Here is a 9,483-nt window from a genome sequence, read left to right on the forward strand (position 1 = left end):
GTATGTTCCCCTACAGTTCCTTGCAAGTTGGTAGTTGAATCTAGAGGCTTGATCAAATTCAGGTTCAATATCTTGACAAGACCACTTAGGCGATGCTGTATTCTTCTACTGGGAGACGTATAGTATCTGGAGATCTCCTTTTGTGATACTAGCAGTCATTTATGATCATTGTTTAGATCTGTATGATGATCCCATATGGCAGCTATTAGTCACATGTCATTATTTAAATATAAATTAAAATTAAATAAAATTAAAAATTCAGTTCTTAGTTGCACCAGCTACATGTCATATGCTCAGTAAGTTCATGTTTCTCATGGCTACTGTGTTTGTTAAATATGTCCAGATATAGATTATTTCCATCATCACAGAAAATTCTATGGGATAATACTGATCTAGATCTATTATTTCACTAAGGGTTGTGATATGGGGCTATTCTACTTCTAACATTGATTTTACATTTACTAGCTGGAAAACTTCTATAAATGGCAATTTCCTTATATGTACTATTTGGTTCCCAGCGATATAGTTCATGTTGGAAGTCAGGATGGAGCTTAGTTCTCTTCCTTTAAAGAGACTGATTCCATAACTTATAACTCAATAAACCATGCTTACATCAACATAATTATATAACCATTGTTTTTTAAGAGTCCAGATAAGTTTATTGTCCTTCAAATATTTCATACAAAAAGGAATACAGCAATCAGATCAGGGTTTATGAAAAAATTAAAAAATGCAGGTTTGAACATGTTGCTCTATTTACATTGAGGAGCAGGCTCCCCCTAACATCAGGCCCAGCAGCTGCACTTGTTCGATGCTCCTTTGCAGACACAGCCCTGGGATCACTGGGCACAGCCCACAGGGCAGCAGGAGCAGCAGCTCCTCTTGCAGGAGGTGCATCTGCAGTCTGCATTTGCAGAATCCAGTGCAGGAGCCACCAATGTAGTGGAGCAGGTGTAATTGGGATCCATTTCGAGCAGAGATGAGACAGGAGGTCTAAAGCAAGAGGCAAAGAGGCACTTGTGCTCATGCAATGCGTGGTGTATAATTACTGTTTACTGCAGAACCAATGAATGAATTATGGTTATGCTCTCTTTTTTCCCCCAGCTTTTTCTTTTCCATAGAATTTCTCAATTCCCTTCTCTTTTGTTGCAGTATTTTACATTATTATAGTCTCAGTTTTTCATCCCCAGTTCTACATCACATTTATCTATTCTATTAAGATTCTTTTTTAACCCCTCGAGCCTTATTCCTTGAATTCTTCTTCCTGTTGGAACTTTTCACTTCATTGTTCTTGTGATTATATATATATTTTTCCTGAATCTTATATCTTGTTTTTTTCTTGGCTTATTTCACTGGTTTGTTAAATATGTCCTTCTAAAGTAACTTTCTAAAAAGAGTTTGTGGAAAGTAAAATATCTTAGCCATTCCATTCCTAAAAATGTTTTTATTCAATATTCACTCTTGTTTGATAGTTTCTTTGGACAGAGAATGCTTTTTTCTTTCTTTCTTTCTTTTTTTTAGTGCTATATCTAATTCATCAAGCATTTTATTTTATTTAATTTTTAATTAATCAATTAATTAATTAATTTTAATGGTGACATTGGTTAACAAAATCCAATAAGTTTCAGCTGTACATTTTAACAGTAAGGCATATATGTATTTACACTGTGTGTTCACCTCCCATAGTGGACAGATAATTCTAATTTTAAACTCTGGACTATCATATAGAGAGTTAAGGACAAGCCTCATTTTTATTATTCCTTGTTAATTTCAATATCGTTCCCTGTCTTCCACGGGACAGGGATTTCCTCCTTTTTCCTCGGGTAAAAAATATTCTCAAGGAATATTCTGGTGTTCTGTGCAGGATTCTATCTAAATAGCTCTCAAACAGATGATGAGTGTAAGTAGACATTCTTTTCGTACATAATACTTCTGAAATGTTACAAAATCTGAACGTGTAAAAATCAAACAACAGATGCTAGAATGTGGTATATGCTTGACATCAGTAACTGATGTTTCTCTCAAAGCCAGCTTCACTGGTCTGAGAATTAGGCAGTACAAATTAGAGTGGTTCCTTTACTACCTCTAGTGATCCACTACTGAAAATTGTTTCCCATTCCCACAACATTGGGCTCTGCTGGGTTAGCAGTCTTAGCTGCCAAGAAAGGAACTCTTTCACTAGAGAATACTGCAATGGTTCAGTTAAACTGGCAGATGAGATTGCTAGCTGGTTACTTGAGCTCCTCCTGCCAAATCAGCAGCCGAAGAAGGGGTTGCTCCACTGGCTGGAGTCATTGAATGATCCTGATTGTGGATGTGTTGCCACTAAACAAAGGGAAGTAAGGAGTATTTCTGCAATGCATAAGATATATCTGGATGTCTCTTACTCCTCTCAGGTCCTGTGATTAAAATCAATAGAAAACAACAATATAATACCAGAAAGACTGCTAATGGCTCAGACTCTTCAGGAATGAAGATTCGGGTCACCCCACCATGTGTAAATTATGACCAGCCTAGGTACATACTGAGGGCAGAGGACTAGGTGGAAGAAGGTGGTTATAAATACCATCTACAGCTATGTGACCAGTAGCAGAAATAGGGAGAGTAATAGCTATTTGCATTTCCTGTTTGTTTTGATATGAATATATTAACCAATATTTTTCCTTCTCCCTCTTATTCTTCTACCTTCTAACCTGTGTTAATAGTAGTTAATCTTAGATCTCAGCATTAAAGTCACCAGATATCAAAAGAAAATGCGATTCAGCTAGAAGAGACACGAACAATGTCCAAAGATGGTTAAAGGGACTTTGTATCCTCTTGGAGAGAGCCTTAGGTTGCTTTTGGTTGTAAGAGGGATTGTTGCATCATGTTAAGTGAAAGCATAATTTTCCTATTGTCTTTTTTTGAAGTTAAGTATGGTTTAAAACATGGACTTTGGTAGCTTTGTACTGTGCCAACTTATCTAAGATGGAGCTAAATTTCTCAGAATCCCCCCCTTCTATATGGTTCTGAATTGGAGTCTGAAAGAGACATTTTATGTGAATTTGGAAGTCAGCAGTGAAGCTGCTGTATCTTTTACTCTCTGAGGGTCAGTGCAGGGTTTGAGGCAGGTGGGCTGCTTGCCTGCATTGTTAGTGATCCACTAGCTGACTTGGTGCATGTGCATTGGCAACGGGCCGTGGCTCTTCCAGTTCTGAGAGGTGTCCTTCTTGAGCTTTTCTGAATTCTGAGCCCAGTGCGTATGCAGCTCTGGGTGAAAGATACCGGTTTCTTCTGCAGGTTACCCATGACAACAAAGCTGGAGGTGGTAATAGAGACATGGGTTCAGTTCTTCCTCATGCTTCCTTGCTCTCTTTCACAATTAGCTTTTCTCCCCCAACTGACTTCGAGTGACTTTATGCTCAACACTAGATGCAGAGGCAACGGCTGCTCCTCCAGCTCCCATAATTGCATGGAATCACTCTCATAGTGGTTCTGCTTTTCTCTGAACCACACTCTAAAGACAGGTCAGGAGGGACATGGAAACAGAGTGGGCTTCTTATGCTGAAAGCCATTCAATTTTCATGGGAAGAATATACACATTTTTTTTAGTATCAAAATTCATGAATTTTATTTCCAAGAGTTTCTAAGATGCTCTTTTAAAGATTATTTACTAATACAATACCATTTTTGTTGTTTCCTTCTTAAAGGAAATAATATATATGTATTTATTGTAGAAAACTTGGCAGGTACAAGTAATCACCAGGATACTCATAACATTTTGGTAAATATCCTCCAAGTCTTTCTTCAGTGACTATATCTATAATGTATGTGTACACATAAACATACTTTATTTTGATAAAAATGCAATCACATTTAAAATGTTGTACGAAACAGACTCCCCCCAACAGCATATCATGAATATTTATCTCTAAATAATTTAATCGTCTCCAATTCAAGAACAAATTTTAATCACCTCACAACGTTTTGTTGCATAAATATATTATATTTAACCCAATCTCTTACTGTTACTCTCAGACTATTTTCAGTTTTTCTTAATTAATTAAAAAAACTCTGAAATGAATATTTTTTATTAGTCCTTTTGATACATTTTTTATTGAGCAGCTACTCTCTGCCAGGCATCTAACAGCTTCAACTTTGTGCAAATCCACATGGCTAAATTTCCGCATGGTTAAGCTTTTCAAGTGTATATTGTGAAAAAAAAAGGGGGAGGCATAAACAGGGAGGCTGCATCAATTTAAAATCTGTACAGATTTAATTTTATAAAACAACTAGGTGGTTCTAAGACTTTCTAGAGGTCTTCTTGGAATGCAATATTATTAACAAATCTTTTAGAGTCCCTGTTACATTTGCTAGCCTCTAAAATCAACCTGAATTTATTGATCCATCTTATGAAGTGAAGCTTGAAAAGCATTTTCTCCATGTTCTCAACTTCCCTTTCTCATCAAAGTGCCCTAAAATTGCCTGTCTGTAGATACCCTGTGGCTCGCTGTAAGCTTCAGTAAAACAGAATCTCAGTCCCCATCTCAGACCTGCTGAATCAGTGTCTGCATTTTAATGTGATTCTCATATACATTAGAGTGTGATATACACTGGTTTAGACCTTGATACTTGGCTCACACTTGACCCTAGTCCTCCTCTCTGAACAACAGAGGTAAGGAGACCAGACTAGCATAACAGCTGTGTTAGGGACAAGATCCGTACCCTAGGATCTACTTAGATATTTTCACCATTCCCAAACCCTGCCTGCACAGGAAGTGGGCCACTAAAGATAGGCTGCCTGTAGGAGAAACAAGGACATAAGGAACCTCCGCAAGTTGTTCAGCAGGGTGAAAAGGGGTGGAACAGGAAAGGGAGGAAAGTAAGTTCCTGGATTTCAAAAACCACAGTTTGTCTAGGTGCTACTTTCTCCCTTTTTAGCACATAGCTTTGTCACAAGACACTCCTTTGCTAACCTCTTTTCCTTTTGCATTTGCCGGGTATTAAAAAGTCACCATCTAAAACTTTTCTCCATGAATTAGAAAGTTTAAGTTCTCAGGGATTGAATGTGCTTGTTTTTCAACAGTTTCTGGCCGTTCTTTGCTTTTATGGTGTAGTCATGGTGAAACCTGAGTCATCTGAAGATGCTGGCGGTGCCAAAGAGCTGGAGAAGGAGCTGCCGACAGGATAGTGAGAAGCTAGAGATTTGTAAGGTTGGGTGCCAAGGCCACTGTCCTTGGTTAGGACAGGAAAGCTACACCGGTCTCAGTCGTGTTTATACAAATTGCTCCAAACTTTACAGTTCTAATGGACACTTTCTGTAGCAAGTATGTTTCGACATAGCCAGAAGTATAAAGCATCTCCTCATTTGTTTCTCAGAGTTCCAAGTAGCAACACCTAGCTCTTGTATGTGCCAGAATTCTTCTTCTTTCTTTTCAAGCTGAGAAATCACATTTTCCTGGCGAGGCAAACAATATACCTCGGTTTTTGTATTAAGGTAATAAAGTTTTCTCCGGTGCCCATTCGTATACATTAAACAACCACCCAGTAAATACACCCTTTTGGCACGTGTGCGTGCGTGCGTGCGTGCGTGTGTGTGTGTGTGTGTTTGCCATTTCTCTAAAATTCTGACTCATAATCTGGCGGACAATGATTAATTTTTTTCCACTTCGCATAGCTGCTATGAATTTCTCCTCACAAGGATGGGCCTGTTTACTCACTCTGGACATCGTTGGTAAAGCGCTCGGGTAAACAGCCCATAGAGGAACCCGGTAGGCTGAAAAAGTGGCGCCCTGTGTTCTCAGCAGGGAGCAGGGATGCTTGGGCCAGGTTGGGCTAACCGCATTTAGAGACCGCTTTTTGAACCCCCCTGGATTTGCGATGTCTGCCAGAGCAACCAGAAGCGCCATTGTGATGCGGGTGGGAGGGGTGGAGTCACCCAGTCCTGTCTCAATTTAGATCTCTCACTCCGCTTTTTAGGCGCGCCCATTTCAGACTGCTAAACCCCAGAGTCAGGGGGGAAAAAAAATCAGGGAGGAGGTGGAAAGCCACACCCCGTGGTGCTCGCGAATTTCCCCAGGAGCCGACGTTCGCCCAGGCAGACACCGCGGAGATGCGGGGCCCACGGCTCCTAACCGCCGCCCACCTTGTCTGCATGTGGACCGCCGCGCTGGCCGCAACCCCCGGGTAGGAGCGCAGGAGCGCGGGCGCGCAGTGAGGGCGCGCGGGGCCGCGCTGTCCTTCTGGGCCCGGGCTGCGGGAGGCGGCAGCGGCTGTGCAGCAGCGGGTGGGAAACGGCCGCGCGGCGGCAGCCCCCAGCCAGGCGCTGGCCTGGAGGGTTTGCCTGTGTGTCGCTTCAGCTTGGTTCTCCATGAGACAGTTATATTCTCCACCCATGAAGTTGTTTAAGCGACTCTCTGGCCGTAACTACTTTCTAAAGAGAGTCATTTTATTTTTAGTCCACGTTGCCTCTGTATTTTTCTCAACTATTTGCTCCCAAATAATGTGCCTTCTTCTCTCAAAAACATATACTATTTTTTTTAAAACAAGGTGTCTCAACTTTGGCATGGAAAAATGTGGCTGAGGTGACTGAAGTGTGGGTTCAGGTGCAGATTTTGTAGGCAGGTAACTACCGAGACACCCAAATAATGGTCAGTTCTCCATTCCTAAAGGTTTTTGCTGTTGAGCCCTAACCTGTAGCTCAGGCAGAGGAAAGTGCTGTTTTAGCGACTCTGCTACACCTGAAAGTTTCACCATTGATAGTTTAATTTCTGATGGTATATTGCAATCAATTAGTTAGATGATATTTTCTTGGGCAAATGCCCTGACATAAAGGTTTGAATAAGAAACAGGCAAAAATCCGTGTGTGTGTGTGTGTGTGTTTGGGTGTGTGTGTGTGTGTTTAAGCCAAGAAAAAAATCACACTGGGATGAGGTCATCTGTAAAGGAGAAGTTTAGAGGCTTGTACATTGCCAATAACTTTTGCTTGCCCCAGCATAAGCCATTTATACTGAGGCTCATCCTGTTCGTGGTTTATAAAATAGAAGGACACAGGCCCTACTCTACTGGTACATGAATTACATTTAAAGTTGATTTATGGGAATTATTTCAATAGCATTTCAGTGCATTTGCTAAATGGAGCAGCGGGGCAATATTAACTGGAACAACTGCAATTGGCACGATATATGGAGTATGTCTCACTATCAACACAATTTGAAGATCACAAAAGAATGGAGGTGTGAAGATAAGAAACTTTGTTTTTCCCTTATTGGAAACTCTTTAGGCCCAGGTTTCTGGTGACAGCCCCAGAGATCATCAGGCCTGGAGGAAATGTGACTATTGGGGTGCAGCTGCTGGAACACAGCCCCTCACAGGTCACTGTGAAGGCTGAAGTAATCAAGTTGGCAGGAAACCTCACGGTCTCTGTCCTGGAAGCAGAAGGAGTCTTTGAAAAAGGTAAGATAGATAGCACAGAGTTTTACCCTTCTGTTGTAGTAACTGGCATATGTTAATAAAACTGTGGTTTTAGGTAGATAAGGTAACAGAGAAACCCCAAATTTGCAATGTCTTATGTAATAATTGAAAACACTTTTACATAAAAATTAGAAGCACTTTTAATTCTTACCCACATGAAGTCCAAAATGGTGTTCTTGGCTGTTCTTCCAAGTGGTGATTCAGAGACCCAGGATCCTTCTACTTTGTGGCTCCATCATCATCAACATGTAGTTTCCAAGTCAGAAGAAGAGCATGGAATTTCTCATGTGGTTCATATTGCTTCTGTTCCTCCTCTAATGACCACATTTAGCTGCAAAGGAGGCTGGGAATGTAGGCCAAGGTATACTAACAAGAGGAAATGGATATAGTTAACAGTCTTACACAAAACCTTATTTATTGGCTATAGGAGATTTTCCTAAATAAGCCTATGGGAAGGAAAAGAAGAGCTGCACAATAATTAAAATTCAGTTTTATAGAATATTTCTTAAGATTTTAAGTAACAGAAAAAAATAATGTAAAAATGGGAGACATTTGTAAAAGAATCCCCAAATCTTGTTTAAAGTTTGGGTTCTAACCTCTTTCAGCATTAAATTGGATCAACGAATGTCTTCTTTTTCAATACTAAGAGAAGAAATAATTTTTTGGGGGTAAATATTTAAACTTTTTTCCATTAAAATGAACATTTATTGTAATTTTTTCTAGTTGAAAGAGTATTACATACTTAATGTTTACAACCTGATAAACACTAAAAGTAAAGGAAATAAACCCAAATCACCCATAATCCTACTACTCAACTATAAACACTGTTAACTAGAATCATGTTTAGATGTTTAATCAGGGGCCAGAAATTGAAGAATAAATTCCTATAATGTTAAGAGTTATCTTTTAAAAAAATCATTTAAGGGCACATAATGAAAGATGGATGGGATTCCACAGTGGTTCTTTATATAAATGTTTATACTCTACGCATAGAAAAATTAGCACCATCATGAAATGAGATAAAATCAAAGTTGGTTTACAACCATGGTTCTTTCTCCACTGGAAGTTGACTGACTGGGTGGGTAAGTTTGGCATAGGAGTCAGGAGGAGGCCTGCAGGGATCTTTCATAGATATAATATCAGGGAAAAAAGAGGCCTTGTTTCACTGGAGAGGAAATCTATGTTAGTGCTTAAGATCTGAGATTGAGGCTTAGCACTCATTTATGTGATTTTGGGCAGGTTACTTAAGAGCTCTGAGCTTCAATTTCCTCATCTGGAACCTGGGGATAATGAAACTTAAATCTCAGTTATCAAGTTAAAATCAGTATTTCTACTCTTTTAGGTACTCAGTAAACAACAGCTGTTAATATTACAAGTAATAATACTGAAAAAAGATTCTGGAAGCATAATTTATTTCCTTTGTACCTGGAGGCAGACCTCTCCTTTCATTATTGAACCATTATTCTGAAAATGAATGAATTCTGGTCTTAAAATAATGGCTAAAGAAAATATTGAAATACGAAATCACAGCAGACAATACTTAAGGTACTTCCACATTCATTATTGTTTATTAAGAAATATCGTTTTGGCTCTACATGTGTGGCCGTTTTACTACAATGCAGAGGTCCAGAATAACATGGACGATTTTGATAAATATCTGGGCCTTGCTTGGACTTTTGCATACTCTTATTCTAGAATTTCCCCTGCATTGTCTTTTCTGCAATTTCCTTTATTAGTCTCTTTTTTTTTTCCCCTGCAAATAATACCAATAATGGTGATAGATGTTATTGTCGCTTGGTTTTTAATTTTATTATTAGATTTTTCTTTTGGAAAGAGAGTCTGTCACATGCCTCTGGGAAGGCTAAAGTGCTCATGACTGGGTGGGACAACACTATCCTGGGAACAGAATGAATCTTTGAAAAAGAAAATGAGAAAGTGTGCTTCTTTCAGGGGCCGTTTTTGGCTCTGTTGACATAATAGTTTCATTGAGTACACCATTGCTGGAAGCAAGCTCTCTCTTTCAAAGTAGAA

General features: G+C 39.4%; 1 protein-coding gene and 1 pseudogene across 1 annotated transcript in view; one reads left to right on the plus strand and one right to left on the minus strand.

Annotated features, from left to right (window-relative positions):
• Positions 1–785: 785 nt before the first annotated feature.
• LOC105306121 lies at positions 786–968 on the minus strand (annotated as a pseudogene).
• A 4,691-nt stretch (positions 969–5,659) lies between these two features.
• The window catches only part of CD109 (CD109 molecule), a 109,371-nt gene continuing 105,547 nt past the window's right edge, over positions 5,660–9,483 (plus strand). The window contains exons 1-3 of the mRNA XM_011381024.2: positions 5,660–5,750; positions 5,959–6,165; positions 7,262–7,466. Coding sequence (XP_011379326.1) covers positions 6,092–6,165; positions 7,262–7,466 — 279 coding nt within the window. The 5' untranslated portion in view covers positions 5,660–5,750; positions 5,959–6,091. The remainder of the gene's footprint in view (positions 5,751–5,958; positions 6,166–7,261; positions 7,467–9,483) is intronic.

This window comes from Pteropus vampyrus, unplaced genomic scaffold (assembly GCF_000151845.1).
Source record: "Pteropus vampyrus isolate Shadow unplaced genomic scaffold, Pvam_2.0 Scaffold422, whole genome shotgun sequence".
NCBI lineage: Eukaryota > Metazoa > Chordata > Mammalia > Chiroptera > Pteropodidae > Pteropus > Pteropus vampyrus.